This window comes from Oxyura jamaicensis, chromosome 2 (assembly GCF_011077185.1).
Source record: "Oxyura jamaicensis isolate SHBP4307 breed ruddy duck chromosome 2, BPBGC_Ojam_1.0, whole genome shotgun sequence".
In the NCBI taxonomy this organism is placed as follows: Eukaryota; Metazoa; Chordata; class Aves; order Anseriformes; family Anatidae; genus Oxyura; species Oxyura jamaicensis.
In genome coordinates, this window is record NC_048894.1 from 84818013 (window position 1) to 84843133 (window position 25121).

General features: G+C 38.2%; 1 protein-coding gene across 2 annotated transcripts; it reads right to left on the minus strand.

Moving 5' to 3' along the window:
• Nucleotides 1-789: 789 nt before the first annotated feature.
• Nucleotides 790-24618, minus strand: MTRR (5-methyltetrahydrofolate-homocysteine methyltransferase reductase). Of its 2 annotated transcripts, XM_035319665.1 has the most exons (15): nt 24443-24618; nt 22582-22768; nt 19797-19950; nt 19210-19327; nt 18055-18427; nt 16235-16357; nt 15218-15371; nt 12404-12492; nt 10584-10764; nt 9286-9328; nt 7106-7292; nt 4895-5013; nt 3433-3525; nt 3158-3337; nt 790-2204 (listed from the first exon to the last, which is right to left on the minus strand). In XM_035319665.1, the coding sequence occupies exons 2-15, from the start codon at nt 22723-22725 to the stop codon at nt 2060-2062; spliced, it is 2103 nt and encodes a 700-aa protein (XP_035175556.1). In that variant the 5' UTR covers nt 22726-22768; nt 24443-24618; the 3' UTR covers nt 790-2059. The 2 variants fall into 2 exon arrangements, with proteins under 2 accessions (XP_035175556.1, XP_035175557.1); XM_035319666.1 differs by lacking the exon at nt 22582-22768.
• Nucleotides 24619-25121: the final 503 nt, after the last annotated feature.

The following is a 25121-nucleotide window of genomic DNA, read 5'->3' on the forward strand; positions in this document are numbered from 1 at the left end:
ACTGAAGAATTTCTTCTGAATAACTACCTTAAATCTTCCCTCTTTCAGTTTAAAGCCATTCCCCCTTGTCCTGTCACTGCACTCCCTGACACAGAGTCCCTCCCCAGCCTTCCTGTAGGCCCCCCTTTAGGTACTGGAAGGCTGCTGTAATGGCTCTGAGGAGACTTCTCTTCTTCAGACTGAAGGACCCCAGGTTCCTCAGTCTGTCTTCACAAGAGAGGTGCTCCAGCCCCTTGATCATCCTCATGGCCCTCCTCTGGACTCACTCTGACAGGTCCATGTCCTTCTTGTGCCGGGGGCCCCAGAGCTTAGCGCAGGGCTCCTGGTGCGGTCTCACAAGAGCAGAGCAGAAGTGCAGAATCACCTCCCTCGCTCTGCTGGCCATGCTTCTTTTGATGCAGCCCAGGATATGGTTAGCTTTCTGGTCTGCAAGCACACATTAACGGCACACACTGAGCCTCTCATCAGCCAACATACGCAGGCCCTTCTCAGAGCTCTCAATCTATTCTGCACCCAGCCTTTATGTGTGCTTGGGATTGCTCCGAGCCAGGTACAGGGCCTTGTATGTGGCCTTGTTGCACATCAGGAGGTTCACACAAGCCCACCTCTCAAGCCAGTCCAGGTCTCTCTGGATGGAGAGGTAGCCTGTCCAGGTCTCTCTGGCATCCCTTCCCTCCAGCATGTCAACTGCACCACACAGCTTGGTGCCATCTACAAACTCTTTTGAAGCTTGAAAAGGTTTTGATTTAACTTGTATAATGATAAGGCAAATTCATTAAAATGTTTATTGTTTAAAAACATGATTTTATTCTGATCATAATTTTTCGATAAACATTTCTTGAATTACCTACAAATAATCAGTAGGCAAATACAAGCCTTGGAATAAGTCATGTGGTTCTGATTATGCATTAAGGCCAAACAAAACAAGAGTTCTCCCAAGGAAATACACAACAACGTGTCTAAAACATTCTCTCATGTTTATCTTTAAAGACCTAAATATGACAAAGGACCAAGAAGATGACACGAATTTTTAGAAGTTAGAAAAAGCAAAGGAAAGAGAGGAGAGATCTGAAGAGAAGTATGAATAACTTACACTTTCACTCTTCCAACTATTTGCACTCCAAGCAGCCCTTGTTTGGAAGAAGAATGGATATTTCAACAACTTGCTTCCAACAATTTCATTTCTGAAGGGGATTGCCTTAAGTAAGGCTAACTACTTTAAAAACATAGTATTTCATTATGTGTGTTCAACTTAAAAAATATTACTTTAGAAATCTAAAAAGTATTTACTAAGCAGTATTTTCTCCAGCAATCACATTCAACCACTTGTTGATTTTTAAATAAAAAAAAAAAAAAAAATCACACGACAGACAGGAATGAAAGTAACTTAAAATGCATGAAAATCTAGGATTAGCATTGAGTGTAGCAAAACTGAGATACATGAATGATGCAATGAAAAAGATAAGTATTAAAAAAAAAAAAAAAAAAACAAGAGTTGAAATTCTGCAACAAGTTTGTGTGCAATATTCTGGACTTTCATTCCTACCATTTTTGCACAAGCAAAAAAGAAATACATATGTATACACACATGTATGTATGTATACTCACGTGTATACATGTGTGCATGTGTGGAAGAAAAATAATCTTTCAAAATATTCAAATAAATCCTAGCAAGTCAGTAATGTATTTGATGATGCACAGATTACTGCACATTTACCCTGTAGCTTATTTATACATTATTGTAAAAAAAATACATGACCTAATGTAAACGTACAATTATACTTGTACAAGTGCAAGAGTTCTTACTTTCTATATGAAAGCAATAGTCAAAGAATCAAGGCATTGATACAACCTGTTATGCAATGTTACTAAAAACAATACACTTCAGAAGACAGATTGGTTTGCTGTCCTTTAAAAGGATTCCTGTATGAAAGATCAGCAGAAAAAGTTAAAATGTGTGACATCAGCACTTTTGACAATAACTCCTAGTCAAAAGAATAAATGTGAAAGTAAAACACAAAATCTTTTGTGCTGTAAGGACATAAGAAAAGCTAAATATTTAGCTCCAAACATCCTGCAAATATCGTTTTGTTTCTCGAAGCATGGCCAGCATTTTCATTGCTTCCAATTTGTCAACTTCCATCTCCATGCTTAAAATGTCCACTACAGCATCACTTACACCATCAGCCATGTACTTCTTATCCCTGGAAAAAAAAAATAGGAGGAAAATGCATAATACTGTATTTTTCCTTTCATCAACAGCTTCAGTGGCAGAATAATATTGGAAAAGATATTAAAAAACAAACAAAAAAAAACCTTGTATATTGTATGGCAAGACATTTACTAAGTTTTCACATAGATGAGCATTGACAAGAACAAGGGATTCTCTCAAACAAATAATCCAAGATTTTCAGTGCATGGTAATATAAAACAAAAAACTTGCACCCCAGTTAGGCTGTCACAGAATAATTATAGGGAGAACTGGACCTGCTGAAGTATCATATTATATCCCCATATGGTTTCAACACACACAGAAACCTCGCTTATTAATAATGCTATTTTTAATACAAATAATAGCTATTTATTTCAGCAGGAGAAAATACTGACATAAAGCTCAATGTTCAAACAGTTGACCATATAACAACAAACTTCCTAAAAAAATTTGAAACCTCCAGGTAAGTTAGCCTCTACAAATAAGGCTTGCCACTGTAAAATATATTACTATTGGGGTACTTCATAAAGGCAACAGAATTCTGGAGTCTGTAATGAAAAATCTTAATTTCTACATTCAGGTAGCATCCTGGCCCATCCAAGCCCAGAATGCAGCAGAGGTTTCTGCTACATGTCACAGCTATCCAATTTATCATCTCATGCATTCAAGTATCCCATTTTTTCAAGAACAATCTATTAATTTGAATCCTACTACAGCTTATTTGAATACTAAAAGTAACAGGTGACTGAAACGAGCAGAAGAACTGCATAGTTACAAATTATTCTTTCATAACTGTATTATATAAATGGACATAATTGACTAAATTCTGGCAATCTAGGAAGGCATTTTCAGCATCACATTGATCCTGTCTTTCACACAGCTCAAAGTCTTTCTGAAGCCTCAAACTCTTCTATTTCTGAGATAGTCCATCCCCACTCTACTCACCCACATACATAGAAGTAACCGCTATCTTTCAGCAGGACTCTGGCAACTTCCTTAGCATAAAGCCTAAGGACATCTTGCACATACTTAGGTGGGGCTCCTTCTGCAGTTGAAGAGTCTCTTGAGAAACAAACCTTAAGATGAGTTAATGTCCCATTTTCAAGAAAACATCTGAGCTCATCTCTGCAAGGCAATAAAAAGTGTTAGTAATGGCTCTGAGATAAGCATCCCCCCATGAACACCAATTTAACACAGGAAATGTTAAATAGTGAACTTGCTTGAACAAATAGTCTCTATCATGATGCCGACAACCAAAGAACAGCCATGTCTCTCCAAAATGCCAGTCTGTATGTTCTTCCCTCAGCTTTTGCCTGAACAGCCAAAAGAAACAAAATAAAATTAAAGAAAAAGAAGTGTGCCAACTGTATGTAAACCCAATGTTGTTTTATCAAGAGCAGAAACTAAAACTCCTATAACCTTATTCTCATTTACAGTAGTGCTTTTCTGCCTGTCCAGAGGCTTATTAATGTGAAATGGCTTAAGGTAAGTAACAGTGAAACCTTTCTCCTCTGATTTTCTTGAGTACTCACTTTTGGCACAACTCAAAATCAATTAAATTCAAAGTTTTTTGTTTTTTGGTGTGTTTTTTTTTTTTTTTTGGTCACAGTTTCATATGGGAATAGTAAAGACTGGCACTTCTGAACATCTCACAAAACACTTCTGACTGCTGAATAAGGAGATTGCTACCCCTTAACCCTCATTAGAAGCACTGTAAAAATACCCAGGGAAAGCTCAGCAAATATCATTTTTAACATGCTTTTCATTTAGCTGTAGAAACCTCCAAGAGTCCATGAATAACAATCTGTTTACCACTATACTATCAGAAAAGTTATTGTATTTTCTTGAAATAATGCTGAAGATATTACTTTACAGGGGCTTTAGCTGCAGCTTTCTAGTTATACTTTGAGAGGTGTTTTATTTAGCATTGATTAAATGCTTACAAAATGCTATGGATTCTTTAAAATATAAAACAAAATAGATCTGAGAGATAAAAATACCTGGACTAAAATTAAGTTAATACTTAGTACATAATGATTTGGTTAAAGCAGATACATGGAATCAGCAGTATCATGTCAAAACACCACCTCTCAGAGCAGTTTCAAAATTATTACAGGATGCATGAAATTCCATTATTTTGTTAGCATGAATAAGTCATGCAGGAATGATATATGTTGGTTGCCTATAAAGCTTATATTACCACCCAAATATTCGATTCTCCCTGTCTCTTCTGATTGTACCTGTAACTCTTTGAACAAGCTTCTTTTTGCCTTAAAAAATTACACTGCTGTAGTTGGGGGGATGAAAGCAAGGAATGCTGCAGAAGATGAGCAAAAACCAGAGCAGTGTTCCTTGTCATAACATCCACTAAATGCTTATTTTTGTTTGTTATGTTTGGTTTTGTTACCTTTTTTTGCCTTGTACAGAGTTTCTTATGCATCACAAAGAGAAAAAAGGACCAAGTTGTAAACAACAGCTCATAAAAACATTTGTGATTTGCCCTTTCTAGTTTAACAAAGAACAGGGGAGGAAAAAAAAAAAAAAAAAGCCCCACACCATTTTTTTCCAAAAGAAAAAAAAAAAAAAAAAGATTAAAAATAGATTATTTTTTCTGCTCAGAAACCTGAGGCTGTATTTTTTAACATAAAAAGGCTGTTTTTCATTTAAAAATTTGGTACATACCTGTGTTGCAGGAAACCAATAAATGGTGCAATTCCTGTTCCTGGACCAACCATCACAAAAGGGACAGAAGGGTCTGAAGGTAAGTGGAAAGTATTGTTTGGACGAGCAAAAATAGGTATCTAAAATGAAATTAGACAAAATACAATTGAAGAGTATTCTTAAGAAATGAAAATATCATGACATTTTTAGAACCTTCAGAATGTTTATGTGGTACGTGTGTACAGACACCCTTCCAAATCCTGAACTTCAGAGGTTACTTTTAATCCCACACAGACATATGGAAAACAGTTTCACTTGAGCTTCTGAAAAGCATGCCCTACTTACAGATCTATCGATCAATCTGGATAAAAATGTGGCAAAGTGAAACAAACATGAGCTTCTGAATATGAAAGCAGACTGCATCGTAAGTTCGGTGAATTTCTAGAATTCATGGGAAGTGTGATGATGGTACACAAAAGGAAGCTAGGCTAGTTTACTGCTAACTGTTACAGGCAACTCACTTTTTTTCTTTTTTTTTTGAAACAAAACAAAAACCACTGTGGACAGTAAAGAAGAGGTGGGGATTTGTTTAGAGTGAATTGAAGTCTACCGATACCATGCTTGCTTTCCTAATTTTCACAAAAAGTTTAAAGGAACTCCAACAAGGCAAACAGGTGAAGAGAGTCCAACAACTGCTCAAAGACCTTGGAAAATGGTTTATCATTCCAGTGATAAACTCTTAATTCTGATCACCAGATCTGTGTCAGAAAGGAAGATAAGATTATAATTTTCACAAGAGCCATGCCCTGTTCTCTGACTGGAAGATGACCTTTCTTATCTCTTTAGAAGACTATGTAAGAATCAGCATCAGCAATAGCAGAGCTTCACCCATTAAAATCATTAACAAGAATCCAATTTATTTTGCATATTAATTAGGAAGCAATTTGAATTACCTTTCAAGTTTAAGGAGTTAAAATACTAAACAAAGTTATTTAAACTTTGTTCTGTAGACCTGAGTGATTTAGCACTACTCCCCTTCTTACCATTAAATCCACTACAATGTTAAAAAAGACTAATTTTTCTGTTAGATGATGATCAAAAAAAAAGAATAGTGTAATTCTTGGGGGGGAAGGGGGAAATGATGCTTCTATTTCTGTAATACATACTCTTTCAAATCACACTATCACACTTGAGTTAACAGACCATCTTCCCTATTAAGAATTCGAAATTTGTCATTCCTTTAAAAAGAATAATTCAACTGGTATACACACTTGTTCTGTAAAGTAAATTAATCTATTTTTGCTCACACTTATCCATTTTGCATTGCTATTCCATATATTTCTGTAACCTACGTGTATTGCTGACCATTTATCTATTTTGAATTCAAGCTTGCACGACAGATTCAAATAGTTCTGAATTTTATTCAGACTCAATTTGTAAAAATCCTTCTGTTTTTTTTTTTTTTTTTTTTTTTTTTCCAGACCACCTCTTCCTCATGTTTGAGCTTTAACATATTGCAAATCAACTATATTTTAAATAAATAGATATGTGAATACTGGGATAAGAGGCATCATGCACATATTGTTTTTTCCCAAGTTACTTTTTAAAAATAAAAAATAACTTACATGGGTTTTCACTACATTTTGCCAGACCAAGACCTTGTATTATCAACACAGATTCCTTGTAACCAAGTTATAGGCTTGTTTCCATTTTTCTTAATCAAATATATATTAGAATATCAATAAACCTATTGTCACATTATATGCAATATTATATAGAATATATTTTATGATATACAGTATGATGTATCTTCTGTTAGAAGGGCCCTATGAGTATCAAGAAGTTCAACTTGTGACTCTGCAACAGGCAACCTAAAAGTTAAACCCAATGTCTAAGAGAATTGTCCAACTCTTTCTTGAACACCAACAGGCTTAGAGCTGTCACCACTTCCCTGGGGAGTTTGTTCCAAGACTTGACCACCTTCTCCGCCAAGAGCTTTTTCATGTTAGCTCTAGAACGTTTTTTCCTCCACTCCACCGATGAAACTTTAAGCCTTTCCCTCGTGTCCTAACTTACTGCAAAATGAACATGCATACTGCTCCTGCCAAAACATCTGAAGTACAACCATCTGTAAACATCTGCATTTCAACTATCTGTAAGCATTGAAACCTGCAGCTGTTTCAAAACATGCACAAATATAACAGTTACGGGAATTTGACTTAACATTCATACCTCTTCAGTTGGAGGGCTTCCTCCTTCCGTACACAGAGTGTTTTTATTGGGGTGCAGTAGAGGTGCAACTAACTCAGCAAGCCAGCCTGTACATACACCTTTCCGTGAGACTGGTCTAGTGGGACAGGCAGGAAACTCCACAATATTAAACACAAAGGACAGTTTTCCTGGCTGATACAAGTTTGAACTGTAAAGAAGCAAACGTAAAAAAATAAAAAATAAATTAACTTAATGACCTGAAATAACTCTGCTATCTTACAGCAGGTCCATTTTCAACTCAAACCACATTACCAAAGTCAAGGTATGTTCAATTACCTATGTGATATTTATACACAAATTTTCTTAGGGTTGGACTCAAAGGCCAATGCCTACAGGATTCAATCAGAATTCCTCTCTGTAAGATTTACACGTGTGAGTTTGCTCTTGAGAAATCTACCAACCTCTTACCAGACACTCAAAACAGCATTGTTTGAGATAGTCAATACCTGTGTTTTGTTGTTGGTGTTTTTTTTTGATTGTTGTTGTTTTCGTTGTTTTTTTTTTGTTGTTGTTGTTGTTGTTTTTGTTTTTTAGGTGGTAGTGGTGTTTTGATTGGTTGTGGGGTTTTGTTGTTTGTTTGATTTTGGTAACCGGGACATAATCACTTTTTCCCTCAGATTTTATCTTTCTATTCTCTTCTCTTCTTTAGATCTACTGCTTTCACTGGATGGTCTTGCAGAGGATCTGAGGCAGTGCTCATGTTACTGTGTTCTTTTTCCCTTATTGTGAAATAAAGTCAGTATTGTTATAGGCTAAGTGGGAATGAAAAAAATCACTGGGCAGGAGCTGCCTCCTAGTGTAATTTCTTAGGAAGCCAGAGGGACTCCTGTCAGGAAGAGGGAGCTAGGCAAATAAGCATCTGAGATTGTAAGCTTCAAGAAAATAATAATGCAAACATTCAAAGTTAAGGAAGGCTGGGCCTCTGGAGAGATGTGCAGCAACTGTGTTAAAGAAAAACAGCTGGACTCTAATATCCAAAGACAAACTACACTCCACACACTGTCAAGTCCTGGCAGTGAATAAGGCTCTATAGCCCCACTGAAGAAGTGGAAAAGCCACATACTTCATGGGCCAAGTCTCACCTAGCCCATCAGTGACTACTCTGCTTTGCTCAAAAGTTACATTAAATACATTTCAGTGATGACCAGGTACATCATAAAATAAATTCAATCCTCTAGGAGAGGACTGAAGTGAAGTATATGGTGAAAACTGTAACGAACTTCTTCACTCAAGGGTAGCTATACACTTCTTTCAAAAACTGAAGTCAGGGCTGAAGGCATTCTGACTTCCTCAGCCAAATAAACACAGACATGCAGAATCAGTTTTGGCCACAGGGAGTTTTATGTGTTTGCCCGCTTGTCTTCACAATGTGGGAGTGTCAAGGTTTTGGCTGAGATAGAATTAATTTTCTCTGTAGAGGCTCACCCAATTCTGTGTTTTGGATTCCTGATGAAAATAGCGGTGGTAACAAAGTGATTTTAGCTGTTGCAGAGCAGTGCTCACACAGAGCCAAGGCCTTTCCATCTCCTGGTGCTGCCCTGCCAGCAAGGAGCCTGGCGGTGCCCCAGGAGCTGGGAGGGGACACAGCCAGGACAGCTGGCCAAGGGATGTCCAGTATTGCATGGGGTCATGCTCAGCAAAGTTAGGGTAAAGAGGAAGAATTTGGAATGATGGCATTTGTCTTCCCAACAAACCGTTATGCACGATGAGCCCTGCTCTCCTGGAAGTGGCTGTACAACGGGAAGTAGCAAACAAATCCCTTGGTTTGCTTTGCTTGTGCACGTGGTTTTTGCATTACCTGGTGAACTGTCATTATCTCTCAACCCAGGATTTCTTGTACTTTTACTTTTCCGATTCTCTCTTCCACCACACCTGGTGAGAGTGAGAAAGGGGCTGTGTGGTGCTGAGCTGCCCATGTGTTAAAACCATGACAGGGAGAAAAGGGTGAGAAAATGGAGCATCAGGGCTTCAGATTTCAAGATGATACAGATGAATTCAAGAGTAAGTGGTAAATCACATACTCTAAGCAAAATGACCTTACAAAAACAATTTAGAGTTTGCTCTCTAGAAGATCATAGTGTACACACTTAAGAAAAAAGCACACAAATTACAAAAAAGATACAACTTTAACACGTCATTACCTTGAAACCGAATAGAATCTTGCTTGCAATTTAGGAAGATGTTCTGAAAAAATAAAGAAAAGAAAATATCATTTATTGGTTGATTCACTCCAATGAAAATCAAAATATCATTCGAGTGTTTACACTACAACAGGTACCAAGCATACTGTAAGTTTACTCTATTAACATTGAGTGTTTCTTTCTCATAAATAAGGTATTAGGACCTGAACGCTATTAGGAATATTTTTAGGCTTTGTGGAACATGTCAGAGATACGATAAAATAAGCCCATAACAGTTACTTTATGGGGTTATTGGTTATTTAAAAACAACTGTAAGGTACACAGAAGAGATTCTAGTAGTTAGTGGACAAGGTGAAGTTTCAAGATTAATTTTCCCTGCCTTTCATCTGAGTGTGGTTTATGGAGCTGAAAAGTTCTGAGAATCTGAATTAGTTTATTGAAAGTTTCTGCTATACAGATGTCCTAGAAGCAGACGTGGCAGTTTAACTTCAAACTCCTACAAACACCTATGTAATATTTTGAAATCACAGAGAAAAAAAACAAAACAAAACAAACAAAAAAAAAATTTAAAAAACAACCTTGTAGTTTGTGTTTTTGCTTTCAGTGTGAAAATTAATGTATTCGTATCAAGCGGAGCAGAGTTTGTATTTAGTTATCTTTTTAATCCCTACAATTTATTAAGATGGAGTAATGAAGAACAGGATCACAAGGCCATAAAATGAATGTTTTGTTTCACATAATGAGATACATTGTGAAATTCTGGTTTTTAATCTGGAAAGTAACTGTCAGTATTTTCAGATGCATTTGAGATGGCTACATTTCAAGGTTCATTCCTTCCATGTTTTATACAAGGAACTTTTCGAGTGTGTTGGGCATAACATAAACACAAATGTACTGGAAAAAGCTTTATATTTTAACAGATAAAAACACAAGAAAAGAACATAAAGGCAGGGATATCAGGAATTGTAAGAACATGTTTTTTTTGAATTGCAGCCAGTAGATTAATTACTTCTTAAAGACATTAATCCTGCAAATACCTTACACTTATTTTTATGCACAGGAGCAACCCAGAGTCATTTGAAGCACAGGTATGTCTAAAGTGCAGAATGAAGACTACAGACTACCACTGGAGAACAGAGTTTTGCCCCCAACAATAGTTTTCGTTTGATCACTATGGATACTATAATATTTCTACAGTGGTAACTGAACAGTCACCCCCCATCCTGAGAAACCGAACACTTAGTTTGATGCATTTTCAGAATGAACTAAATCCAATTAAGTCTAAAACAGCCACTTACCAATTAAGAGGTTTAGTGAAGGCTTGCAGCTTGGAAAAGCACGAAGCAAATCCAGCAAGCAAACATTTGACTCTCTAATAAAACGGGTATAATCAGAGTTTCCTTGTCTGCTGCAAAGCTCCTGAAGTCTCCGTTTTTCTCCTGCATTACTGGTGCACTCTACAAGAGCTCGCAAAAATGCCTGGAGTGAAGAAAATAAGAGTGGAGGGTAAAAAAAAATAGTCCAGTTGGACAAACCTGGGAAAAGCATGTGTTGCCTGGGGATAGGAAGCAGTCAGCCTGCAGGCTAATGAATAATACAATTTATTTTACAATGTACACTTTCACCTATCATGACTTTTACACCCCTCCACCCCATCCCTCAATGTCTGGGGCAAGCTAGCAGGTCAGAAAATCTTACTTTGCCTTACTGAGGGAAGAGACAGACAAAAGGCATTTCCAGATAAATCCCAAACTTACGAAAGACTTTATTTATGTATTTGCACTTTAGTAACAGCCCCGTAACACAAATTAATCCAAGACAAAACACCATTTGCCAAGTTACAGAAGCTGGGAAGGGAGTTAATACAAAGTCTTAGAAGCGGTATTACTGTAAATAAAGTATGGTATTTATGAGTCACGTAAATGTCACTGCGGTGTTTTATTCTGTACTTTATGCCTACTTAATGGTAGTGCAAGCTTTTCTTAAGGGAAAATTAAGTACAGCTTGCAATATAAAGCAAAAATCAGATGCAAGTAGTTCCAGGGTTTGTTTTGTTTTGTTTGTTTGTTTTCCAAAAGGCAAGGTGGAAATAGACACAGTGCTTAAAAGGTAAGTAATCCAAAATACCAAGTGCAATCAGAGGACTTACTCTACACAAAAGAATACCAGAGAAGTAATTTGAGTTTGCACAAACACCAGATTTCAGAAAATACTTTTGATTATGGAGCTACAGGACACTCTATTCCGAACAGGAAACAATGCAGATAGGTTATATGCTTGGGTGATACTCCCCAGACAGCACCCTCTGCCTACTCTTATTATTGAGAAAAAGATTCAAAAACAGTTACATGTAGTACTGAAAAGGTTGTCTCAATTGAATTATTCCCTTCTACAGTATATTGTCTAATAATAACATTTGCTGGCTTCTACTGTGAAATTCACTTGAGTGAGAAGTCCTTCCAAAAACTGATTTCCTTCATAGACCCAACCAACACAACTGTAACCTCATGCTTCACACAAATTTATCTTTAAAATCTGTTTTGACAATACCAGAAATACCCATGCATTTCTAGTTGCAAGCTTCTGATTTTTTCCAGGCACACAATGCAAGAGAAATAATAAACACGCATTTTGAGAATACGCAACCAAAAATCTTTCTTTGAATTCTGCCAGTTACCGAAACGCTCAAGAAAAGCTTTAAAATATTTTGAAGGCATTAAGTGATGCTTGTATAGAGCAACATGCTTCCGGTGACCAAACAGGACAGACTTGGGTCCTCTTTGATTAGAAGGAATGATTTCTCTTCAATGCCTACAGCCAGGTTCTGTCAGCCTTCCAGTTTTCTGGAACCAAATATTCTTTCCTATTTAATTCCAGATTACTTATGAATACAGAATGGTAATGGGGATTTTGGTATCTTTGCCCATTAAAGCACTACGAGCAAAATTTCTTGGAACAAGGAATCAGCAGCATGCAAGCTGCTGATTCACCAAATCCTTATTCACCAAAAACAGAATAACTACACACAAAGCAAGGACAGAACTTCAAGAAGTTCTGAAGTTCCACACAACATAGAATTACTATGGGTTTCCCTTCAAAAGGGAAAACAAACACACACCTTTTTGGGAATTGCTCTTATTTCCAGACACCAGGTTAGGATGAATTTCAGAGTGCTCCTTTCAGGGATGTGTTGTGGACAAGCTGCTCCTAATTTAGGGGGAAGGAAAAAAAAAAAAAATACAAAAAAAAAATACATCTATTAACATCCAAAACTAGCATCACAGAGTGCTTGTTCCTTCAACAAATACCACAAGCTTCATTCAATTCTGTATGATTGAGCCCAGCTGATTTGTGGCAATTATAACTAAACAGTAAGATGGTTTTCCAAAGAAAATACAAAAAAAAAAAGTTATCAAGAAAGCAGGAAACAAGAAGAAAGGTGTAATACATGAGTGTTCAAATATATATATACTAATTTTTTTTTTGGCCAGGCCAGTCAAGGCCTTTTTGCCAATTTCCATCTTGGAGAAATGCTAAGGAATGCTTACACGGAAAAGAATCATCCACATTTTTTCCCCCTCCATGAATAAACACTCCTGAAAAATCAGAACATGCTGCTGTTTCTAATGATCTAACCGAAGGAGTATTCGGCCAGTGCCAAGCTGGAGTTTCTGAGGCCCAGCAGATCCTAGGAGTTTCTCTACGATCAAAAAATCTGTCCTGTACTGCTGACAGGTTCCAGTCCTGAGAAGGAGGTTCACATCCAGGCTACTTCTTCATGGAGTCAGCCAGGGTCCAGCCAGGCTCAGCCTTGTGACGTGTCATGCTAAGGCAGCTACTCCCCATTCTAAGCTAACCCCAAAAGCAACATAAGATCACTTGACTAAACTTATTAACAAGCTCTGCAAGTCCCAGATTGTTTAATTGCAGACCCCACTTGCATGCTGGGATTTCTCTTGATACTGTTTCTTGGCTTCAAGTTCTAGTTACTCATTCTTACTGTACTTTTCTGTTTTCGAGAGGCCTTTAATAAAATTTGGTCTAAGAATATATCCGTATACCCTTGCTAAATTATGTTTTCGTATCAGCATTACTTGACTGAACTCTTACTAAAAAGAATAAAAATTACTTTTAGACAGTAAGAGGATTGACATAAACAAAATGCATGAAAGAAGCATCCATTTTCATATTTATATAAACTTTTTCTTGAACACGCTGATAGCAGTTTAAAGTAAGTACTTAATCCTCTTCCAAGGATGTTCTCACATACAATAGAAGACAACTATGGGAAAGCAGTATTTGCCCAACAGACTAAGTGCCAGACTGCTAGATAATTTCTCTGCTTTGTCCCCTCACTTGATCTCACTTACTTCCTCAGAGAATTCATAGGCTGAACAAAGAGGTTGTAAAAACAGAATTCAGTGGAGTTTCTGGTAAGTCTTGCAGATGCATCTGATGCATGGTCCCTCTGTCTATACTCCTCACATCTTCCAGGTTTTTCAGCTCTCTTCATTTAGAGAATCCATAACCTTAACACTGCAAATTCCTAAGTACAGTGAAGACAGCTGAAGGGACAACCATCTCAGAAGGAAAGCAACTCTGCAATATTGCCATGAATTGTGAAGCTGTGTTACACACCTTAAACCTTTGGTATGGATACGCAAGAGCAAGTAATGAAGTTAGATTAATTAATAATGAAGTTAATTTAATGAGTCTCAAGCACAGCTCCAAAGAAACAAATTTGGGCTTAGTACTAAACTTAGTTCATAACTGTGTGTAATCTATGACTGGAGGCCAGTGAGTGGATCAGCAGCAAACTGCTAGATCAAAATAGCTTTGTTAGCTGTTCAAACTCTTCGCCTTCTCTCTGTCCCCTTTCTAGGGATGACTGGGGAGCTTGTTCCATGATGACTTTTCCTGAATAAAAACTCTGTATCAGGCAGTAATTTGGCTGAACTGCTAGTTTAAGTAGAGTTGAAGCAATTTGATTTAAGGTCCTTAGTGGAGCAACTGCCTTTTTGCCAACAGGGACCAGCAGCTTACACTGCACCAAACCCAACTGGTGGCTTCCAGAGGTCAGTTACTGGAGCAAGAAACCTAACCCCTGCAACCACCAGAGCCTTCATGCACCTCCTCACTGTAACAAGCCTTACATGGGGACAGTGGATGGAAATGGTATGACTTGGACTGCCATATAAACCCACCTCATTAACAACTGTGTTACTGACCACGGCCAGAAACAGGGGGCATTTACATCTCATACTTAAAGGACAATTTGTGCAGCTCTCAACGATCCAGGGAATCTTTCAATGGGAACCGATTTACCCATGGACTAGAGTAATATCGAACCCTACCCCATCCTGCAGAACTGAAGGCACAACTCAGCAGCACCATTACGAGACCAGCTGCATAGCAAGAGGATAGTAATTCTGCCAGGTCCAGTTGGCAGAATTGACACACGTTGGACATGGACACACGAACCTGCAGCTACTCTTTCTGAGGAGACCATAAAGACTCCATAAAATGGATACACATAGGCCAACAAACCCCTTAAAAGGCACCTTGCAGCAGCACTAAGTCTTCTGCTCGGAGTGCAGCCCTTCCAGGATATAAGGCAGATGAATGTGAAGTGCTGTACAAGGAGGAATTTTACTTTGAAATGTTAGGTTATATGCTTAAGGGTTTATCTCCACAAACATGAAGGAGCACAGACGAACCCCAAGTTCCCATTCATAAGTTAACTCATCTGCAGTAAAAACAAGCAGCAGCATTTTGTGTCCTCTCTTGCCAACATCTCTCTGACTTCTGAAATGCCTCTACAAAATGACAGCTGTGTCCCAGTACTGAACTTAAAAATGTTCAAAAATATGCACACCAACTACTGCTAACACAGAAAGGAACACTCGTTCATGACCAGCGCATCACACCTCACCTTTCTTTTTAGTGCCCTCCTTAATCTTTACACAAACAAAGTACTCTCCTCTTTCAGAAAGTCCCAAGACTTGAAGAAGTTCTTCCACCTCATTGACATTGTTGGGACATATTACACAGAAGGCATCTCCAGGTTGGTAGTCAAAGGCTGTATTCTGTTTTAAAATATGAAATAATTTCCATAAAATTGTAAGAAACCTAAAAGACAACAACATTCCTATGCCTAACAGCAATCTTCCTACTATCGCAGTCACATGAGGTACATTTTTTGCTCTGTGCTAGAACTCTGTGTGGATGGTATCAGAAACTAATACTCATGTTTTCCTTGCTGGTTTAACTTTACTGATTAGGAAAACTTTTCCTCATCTGGTTTAAATATTTAGACATGCTTTAATAAAAACCACTGAGCAGTCTAAACAGAAGAAAAATAATTACACATTAACAGGAGGTGTTACATAATCAGACCACATCATTAACTACGAATGTACTTTGTTTTCTGGTTTGGGAAGAACAGAGAAATGAAGCCCTTATACTGAACACATCTAGGGTAACAGAAGTTAACAGTTGAAGTACTACGTTAAAAAGTCATAATAAATGAATTCCAGAGGATGAAGCAGATCTCAAAAGCTCCAAGATAATGAACTGAGGATTCTTGCATCCTGCTTATACTAGTCAAATTACTGCTTGTGTAGATTACCCACCAGAATGAACATAACCACAGTGTACTAAACAGTTTCTGAGTATTCTGTAGGTTGCATATTTAATGGTTGTTCCATGGATATGGTATTGAATGTACAACTTCTGTAAAGTTTTAGCTTCTTTGGAGCCATGTCTTTCAGTGAACAAATCAGGCTTTGCACTTAAAAAGTGAATCAGCCTAAGCTGACATCATCCTGTTCTAGAGGGAATTCTTTTTAAGCCATCAAATCTTTTTCCCCCAGTTATGACGCATAACACAAGCGCTTTTTACCCTACATTTTTACCCACTTAAAAAAGAAAAAAGCCGCCACTAACTTACTGCAATATCGAGTTCTAAAAGCAATGCAGTTTTTATCGCATCTTCTCTAGTGAGCTGGACTGCTTTTGTAACTGGCACTTTGAAGGTTGTTCCCTCTGAAATCAGTGCAGACGGATGGGGATTCTGGAAAAGGGGATGTGAAAACTTACATTAAAAAATGCAAATTAGCTGAACAACAGCTTAGTATAATATACAGGAATTACTGTTGGCACTTTTTTTTGCAACAATCTTAGAAAACAGTTCAAGACAATGAGGAGGAAAAACATGCATCTTCTATAACTATACACACAGAGTGCTTTGTTCTACATTTTTAAAAATCGTATCTAAGTAGTACAAGGCATACATTCAACTATAAAATGTCCATAAGCTTTAACAGCCCAATGGGCCTAAACTATTATAAAACGCAGTGAGTTGTTTCCTTTATCAAGCCATCTTAAAAACAGCTGATTTGATTTTATGGGTTAGTGACCAGCCCCTCTTTTTAAGCACTGTTAGCACCGCTTTCAACCCGAGTATTAGTCTGTACTCAAAATCACAATTCTTCGTTTCAGTAAGTTGGATCGTTTAACTCAACAGCTCGGCCTCAGATCTGCATCATTCCCACAGACTTGCCTGATCTGCACTTTTGGCTGATCCCAGCTGCCATCTCTTGGCTGGCATTGCTTGAGTACTGGGGAACAGAGCCCCTGCCCTCTTAGCTGTTACCACGCTCAGCTACTGTCTCCCTGTCCCTCACATGGCAGCCGGCCTTCACCGCTCCCTTGAGGAGATAACCAAAACATCTGTCCTCTGGCAAGCAATCAAAAAGTTTGAGTCACACTTTCCAGTTCATTCTGAACACTAAATTTACGAACTGGAAATGATCACTAGCTTATGCTAATTCTTCTCTTTGTATAGCAGGACTTGGTTCTACATGGTTTCATAATGAAAGCACATTGACTTTTGACTTTTGATCTGCAGTGCACATTCTCTCAGCAAGAGTAAAATTATGATCACGTATTTACAAGTTTAAGTAACTAAATATGCAGCAGTATTTTGAAGAATTTTACACCCTCTCATGGCATTCTGCAAGTACGAAAAATCTGAACTGAATTTGTACTATACTCCTTTCCATAGGGAGAATCTTCACTGTCTGAATGTGATGGATTATTTATTTAAAACACATAAATTGAATGCTGATGATTTTAATTCTTCCATTCCTGGCACCACAGTGCCATTCCTTTATCAAATTATTATTTAGTTAAATTAGACTTCAGCCCAGAGCAGAGCAGGCTGAGGGGAGGCCTCATGGCAGCCTGCAGCTCCCTCACGAGGGGAGCGGAGGGGCAGGCGCTGAGCTCTGCTCTCTGGGGACAGCGACAGAACCCAGGGGAACAGCATGGAGCTGGGACAGGGGAATGGCAGGCTGGGGGTTAGGAAAGGGTTCTTCACTGAGAGGGTGGTCAGGCAGTGGGCCAGACTCCCCAGGGCAGTGGTCATGGCACCGAGCCTGCCAGAGTTCAAGAAGCATTTGGACAACGCTCTCAGACATAGGGTTGGATTTTTGGGTGGTCCTGTGTGGAGCCAGGAGTTGGACTTGATCCCTGTGGGTCCCTTCCAACTCAGGATATTCCATCATTCTATACTTTAACATCAGCATTCTTAACTCATATGGTTAAGGACTGCATCCTTACCATATAAATGGACTTATCACTTACAACTAATAAAACTCCCATGTTCAGGAATATATTTCCTTTAGATATGTAACCATTTGTTCTTTTGAGCTCATGATCCTGCCAGGACAAGTGACTTTCATCGTTCAAACTTCAAAATATCCTTACCTCACCATGGGTGTCCTGAAACTGCACCTCTATATACTCTGGTGGCAAGACAGGGATATTAAGGGTAGCCTGAGAGATGGGAGGGACAGAGTGAACAAGCGAAGGTTCAGTGTCTCTAGCTGAAGCCCGAAGATTGGTGTCAACCTGTTTCTGTGATGAAACATCGGAACTTGCATTTCCCTCAACTTCTAGTTTCAAGTTCTGTATTTCTGAGCTTAAGTTTAGCTCATGCCCAACAAGTGCAGCTGCAGAGAGAGCGCTAGGAATAGGACTAACATCGTTGCTCATGCCTTCTTTTTCTTTCTGCAATAGAAACACTTTCTTGAGGGCAAGCCAAAGTCCATCAATCCAAGGATCAACCACTAGTTCTAACCTGGAGAGGAAAGAGAAGAATAAAGAAAAAAAGAAAAAAAGAAAAAAAAACACAGAAAGAGAGAGAGAAGGGGAAGGATAAAGAGGGGAGAGAGGAATGAAACAAAACCTGAAACTTTTCACTGTGTAACAGCAACATCAGTATCTTATAATATAACATTCAATTTTTTACTATTTTAGAACACAAGATAAAAGTTTTATGATTACAGCAATGCTTGTGTTCAATTGTCTTGTGTCATCATGAACAGAACTATTATGATCTGTACTTCAGAATAAGCAAGCCAAGACTGCAGCCTACTGGCCAAAAAGAACAACAGAATAGAAAGGGAGTTGTTCTCTTGCATTATTATTCTACAGTAGTTTTAAAAACTTCTTATATAATGCCTTTACAATAAAAGACTGCTTTATGCACAATGAAGAAAAAATTAAAAAACATTCTACAGTTCGCCTAAAACACACATGCTGTGGAACTGCTTTTATCTACTTCAGTAATCTCGGACGAAATTTTTAAAAGCCTCAATTTATTCCAAATTCCTTAGTTTCTAAAACTGCTGAATGCCATCCATTTTTACAGGCGTTACATATGCTTGCTCAGACTTTAAAACTGCAGTTCCATTGGAACCTAATTAAGACTGAAACGGCATAGGTTCAGACAGGACTCATTCCTTGGAGGTGTTGAGTTATCAGATTCAGTTGATTTCAAAGAGTTCAAAGCATTTAGCTAAAATCATATCTAATTATGGATTTTGTTTATCTAATATGCAAAACTCACTCAGTTCTTACCCTACACAATCATCTGCTAATCCTGTATCATAGAAGTGCTGGGCACCAAGTTCTTGAAGTCGTCGGTCTACTGTCTTTCCACCATTGCAAAAGAACGTGTACTCTGAATCTCCCAGACCTAACAAATGCAAGGAAACAGAAAGCATGTCAGTCAGCCAGCCACAGAGGGTACACAGACAAAGATCTAATAAAGATCTAAAATAAAAATACAGGACCTTCTTGCAGGCAAGCAGGATAACCTGATACATCTAAGTGTGTGTAATGACACTTTTATGACTTGAAAAGAAAGAAAGAAAATCTGTGTTAGTTCCAAAGCACTGTTGAAAAAGTCGTTCTTCCTTCACAAATGTAAGGTGTAGAATTTACTCGAAAATACTTTGTTTTAGATATTTAACACTTCAGAATAATGCTGCTTTAGATAGGGGCTTAAAAATAACACCATTCTTATAGAAAAATGCAAGGAGCTGAAATAATCAGAAATAGAGTGAAGCTGATAAGTTGTACGTGAATTATCAAAAGAAATTATATTTAGGTACATGTGTTATGTACGCATGTTATATGCAATAATATACAAAACACTACATCACCTAACAATCCATACTGGAGGTGTGCGAAATGATCAGGTGGCAAGTTCTTATCCTGAATTTTCTTAACAAACTTGCGGGCAGTGTCTGGTGGGTCTCCAGTACCAGTAGTGGAAATAACAATAACTACAGGATCCTTTTCTCCTTCCAAGTTATACTACAATGAATAGAACAAGCAAGTTATAAGGTGCCATTTTATACCTATTTGTGGCCTGACATGTTATTTTCTTCTTTTCCTTTTCCCAGAGGTACATAGAAAAGCATTTAATCTCATTTGACCCGTATTAAACCACAGAAACGCTTTCATGTAAGTCCAAGTTATTTTGTGGATGCAAAGTATAATCTTGTTTGAAACTTTGTTTATTAATCTAAGGTACAGAACCACATGAACAGAAGAGAAATGGCAGCCTGACTACCAGAAAGCATGTGAACCATTAGGTTACTCCTTAGCCTCCTCTTTGCCATAAGAAGTAACCCTGTCTCCTCCAACTGCTCCATGTTGGTTTCAGCTTAAACTCACTCCCAGCACTCCAATAAAACAATAGAAATGTGAGAAAATATACACAAACACTGCAAGAAATACTATTTAATTGTTTAAGGCAGCATCAGGACTGAAGTTCAAAACTTCAGAGTTTGAGTTTTATTCTCAACACTTCACTTAATAAATCACTCAAATTTTATCTCCTTCTCAAGGCATGTGGAGGTTACCCTTTACATCTGAAATCCAGAAAGGTTAGGAACACAAAGAAATACATTATCAAATGGTTTTGCTGTTGTCATTGTTTTCCACAATTTTCCTGAAGAACCTAGAAACAGTTGCAAGGAGCAACTTAAATTGCCACCTCAAACAGCATCTTGCCTGTACAAAAGCAGGGGTCTAGAGAAGCAGAAGAGGAAGCATGAGTAAGCCTGCAAGGACGTTTCTCAAGTACTCTACCAGACTTCAGTGAGTTGCGACCCAGGGACATTCCAAAACAGTTATTGTCTTTTACAAGTTCAAGCAAACTCCAAGTACCCACTAATTCCTGAGCTTCCAGTAACTTGGATTTGCAGAGCTTTCACAGCTAATTTAATAAGTACAAGAACTTCAGTGCCCTGCCACAGGTGACTATTGCATTAACAAATAAAAGTAAATTCTTCAAGTACAAAATGCAAGGGCCTACTGCTATCATAAAAATGTTACATAAAATTGTGTCCCATGGGGAAAAAAAAAGATAAATGCTTCAAAGAAAAAGCTGGTGTATTAGAACAGTTATGATTAGTTCATTAAATTCTTGCTTGCTCCACTACATTACCCTTAGCAAATGTGAAGATTTTAAGAGAAATACCCAAGAAATGCATAAAGAAGGGCCAGGCCTTCTAACTGGCTAGTATGGACAAAACAGAAGCTTCTCACTTCCTGACCTCATGCACACACCTCTTCGAACTATGCAGGTCGTGGAGTAAGCTGTCAGATCTAACTTACTCAGAGGAATTCACAAGAGGTCACACAACTCAAGTGAGCACTTGGTCATGTAAATTGTCATCCTGCCTTCCCTTCTCTAATTACACCTACACTTCTGTAAGTTCTCTTTATTTACAGTGAAGACAAAGGAAAAGCTTAAGCAATTAAATCTGTAAAGCTGCAGATTCTTAATTCTCACAATCTCAATTCAGTGCATCTTTATACCCCATCAATAACTCCCCACTCTGAGTTGTCTTGCCAAGTTTGACAAACTAGATTTATTCACGTGCAGGACACTAACAGGGCTAGAAATACTCTGTCTTCTGCCTTCCTGAAACTAATCTCCAAAGCTGTCAAATACAGAAAAAATTAAATTGAAGAATATAAGGAGAATCTCTACTTTCCCTGCTGCAGCGTTCCCTTAATGCAGCGTTAAGTCTCCTTGTAAGACTTTACATAATTGGAGAACATTAATTCAAAAGCAGACATCCAGCCACAAAACAAAGTGTGTCCCCAAGAAAGCAACTTGCTAAAATGGAACTAAAATATTTTTATAAGCTGCTCAAATCTTCCAATGCAGGAAAAAAAACAAAAACAAACAAACAAAAAAAAAAAAAACAACACTCTTTTAGGTGATATTTCTGCTTACCTTATTTGAAATACCTGGCTGTCAAGTTCTGTTTGTTTGCCTTTTTAAGTTTTTTTGGGGACCTGCTTTATGAAAGGAATTAAGAGTCCACAGTGCTTTTAGTTACAGACACTAACACTTTCAGACCTACACTCCTGAATAACAGAAGTGTAAGTCTGAACAATAAAAAGCCACTTCCTTGCTCCAGCCAAGCTTTTTATTTTTCTAGAACATATCTTGAGCATATCCAGCATGAAATGGAGTGCGCCCATATGCTAAATAACTCAACAAGACCCCAGAAAAGGTCAAGATGATAGATAGAACACAGGACCCCAACGCAACAAGAACAGTAAAGAAGAAAACGTGAATAGTCATTTTTACTGACAGGAAAGTTGACCGGTCAATACTGAATTCATTCAGTACTGCACACATAATTAGCTTTCAAGAAGTCACTGTGCTGATGTTAGAAACAGAGACCACGTATACTCATTTACTGTTCTAGTAAGAAAAATCATCAGAAAGATTTGGCAGAAGGCTATCATGAGTATTGATCTCAGTTATTGATGCATAAAACCTGCAAATTTAAAAATAGATTATGTATTTTAGGTAGATAAATGTGCCCAGACTTCACTGTTATTAACAGCCACCACTCAAGCACATGAAGAAAAATGCAGCTCTTAAATAACTATTTTTCAATACAGGATGGAGTATCTCACCTTGTCCATTTCACTTATACAGTGCATATCAGCTTCAAATCCGCGGGCACCTGCTTGCAGCCATATTTCCTCAGCTATGGCTTTTGCCTGCCCTTTTTGTGTTGCATAGAGGAGCAAAAACCTCCTTTTTAAATCACAGCACATTTTCCAAAACAGGGTACTTTTTAAATTTTATTTTTTTAAGACACTGCAGGGGAAAAAAAGAAAAGAGGCGAATTTACTACATGCAGAACAGCAAGATTTTGCCCTGTTTATTAGATTAAAAAGAGATACTTTAGAAGGATAGCAGTGATGTTTAACTTGGAAATAGGGCATCTGCTCTGAAGAGAAGCCTTTTCTCACAACTAGGCTTTGCAGGCCAGGGTATGAGAGATTCAGTTAAGTGTGCTGTACTGCCTTGATATTGCAATATTATTGCAGTATACCAAGCTAAGAACCTAGCCCCTAAGCAATGCAGTAGAGAAAATCATGAAAATATTATTCTTATCACATAAGTTTTATTTTCTATTTTAAGTCACTGACTGCTTTAGTCAGCTTGCTGAGATGCATTTTGAAAATAACAAAATACATAGATTTGGTGACATCAAAATACAACATTTGATCAATGTTTTTAATTCTTAATTTCTTCATGTTTGAAATCAGCATTTTTTACCTGAATGCTCTTAGATTTCATTCTCTATGTCTACATTTTTAAACACAGGCTTTATTTTCATTCCCTGTTCCAAAAAAGGAGCTTCTTATACAACTACAGAGCTTGTTTTTGATATTTTTTCTTGAAATGAGAAATAAATCTTAGATAAATCTTCTGTAGTGTAAAATTCCACTCCTTCCCAAAGTCGTGCATCTCATTCCTCCTACTTCTTGCAAATCTTTATCCATCTGCCTGTCCCATAAAAATTCCCTCATTCAAGCTTTTATGATTTTGACACAGACAGAAGATAAAAGGTCAACTTCAAGAAGCAGTTTAAGAGAGAGAATTAAAACATCTCTCATGCATATATTACAAATTAATCTTCTGCCAGTGTTTTGTTACTGCTAGGGAGCTGCAGTAGAACTCAAATACCTAGAATGAAAATTCAGTCATTTCAGTTCCAAACTTGTGACTTATTTTTTCATGTGCTTGGGCTCAGTTTGCTGCACTTCACTTATGGCACCCCCACAGATTCAACTACATGAAGCATTCAGTGTACTCCACACATCAATTTATGTAGACCGGTAGCAGAATAATTTCAGGCTTTTTTTTTTTTTTCGTTTCTTCCAGGGAAAACAGAAAAAGAATACTATACTCTAGTCATATGGCAAAATATTTCTCCCCACAGTACTGCTGGAAGTATCTGCTATTACGATATTGAGTTTTTTTTTTAGAGCACATTTGTAAATCGAAAGTGGTAAAATTAAATGACAGCTTCTTAAGACTACAGTGTCTGTACCATACCTGAATTCCATGAAAGACAAAATTACTAGAAAAATGTAAGGCTTCCATTGTATTTTTTCTATTACATTTCCCAGCACAATTTTTACTTTAAATTGACATTATTTTACCTAAAAATATTTAAATTCATTCAAATAACTGACTTCACGTGCACAGGAAAAGATGTGCAAGCAAAATAATCGACAGACTTGTTTTTCACCCTCCTTTTACAAAAGAAATACTACCATTTGACTACATAGAAATTACCAAGGTTCATTTGAAACACATTTTCACTACCCTCAGATCCCTCTGGTAACAGAGGTTTGTCCCAGTCATGTGCTGTGCTTCCAACCCGACTGTTCTTTTGTCAGCAGGTGGCAATGTCTGGCTGCGGAGAAAAAACAATAAAGGTGAAATAGTGTTTCTTTATTACTGTGTTCTTTCTCATACCATAGAGAAGGAGAAAGATGATCTGTTTTCCACTTGGGCCACACGAAGCCTCTGCAGGACCCTCACACTCTTCTGTGGGACTTCAAACAGGATTGTGAACCTGTGGCTTCAGAGCCGTGTCAATTTATATGTCCTTTTTTTCAGCATATACTGGCTTGTTCGTAATAACTTTCATCCTGCAACCAAGACAAAAAGACACGTGAACTTCACCAAGAGCAGTCTAAAGCAGCAGTTCTTTCCGAAGATTCAATAAACACGCATAATAAGCCTCCTAGTGCACCAGAACGAAGTATTTTTCGTATTTTCAGGGGGAGAGCTGCCCCTGAAGAGAGCCGGTGCCTCACACTAAGGCAGTCAGTCCCAGCAGCAACCACAGACCCCCACTGAGCTCCCACAGCCCGGTTCCGGTCCCGCCACCCCCTTGGTACCCCCAGCCTTTTTCTCCCCCCCCTATTTCTGCCCCAAAACGCCATTTTCCCGAGTTCCCGGCGGCGACGGACCTACCCGCTCAGGGGCCGAGCACAGCGCCCGCAGTACCGGGCCCGGCCGCGCCGAGCTGCGCCGTGAGGGCGGCGGAAGCTCCCGGCAGCCCGCGGTGCCCGTGATGGCGGCGGAGGTGAGGCCCCGGCCCTCGGCAACAGCAGCAGTAGAAGCAGCAATAGCAGCAGCAGCAGCAGGC

Bases quoted from the DNA above. Each gene is read 5' to 3' on its own strand.
- MTRR (XM_035319665.1), bottom strand. From the start codon at position 22,725: ATGTGCTGTGATTTAAAAAGGAGGTTTTTGCTCCTCTATGCAACACAA. The intron at 19,328-19,796 runs GTGATGTAGTGT...TGCATTTGTTAG, and splicing joins CCTCCAGTATGGATTGTTAG to GTCTGGGAGATTCAGAGTAC. The intron at 3,526-4,894 runs GTATGTACCAAA...TTGGCTGTTCAG, and splicing joins ATTGGTTTCCTGCAACACAG to GCAAAAGCTGAGGGAAGAAC.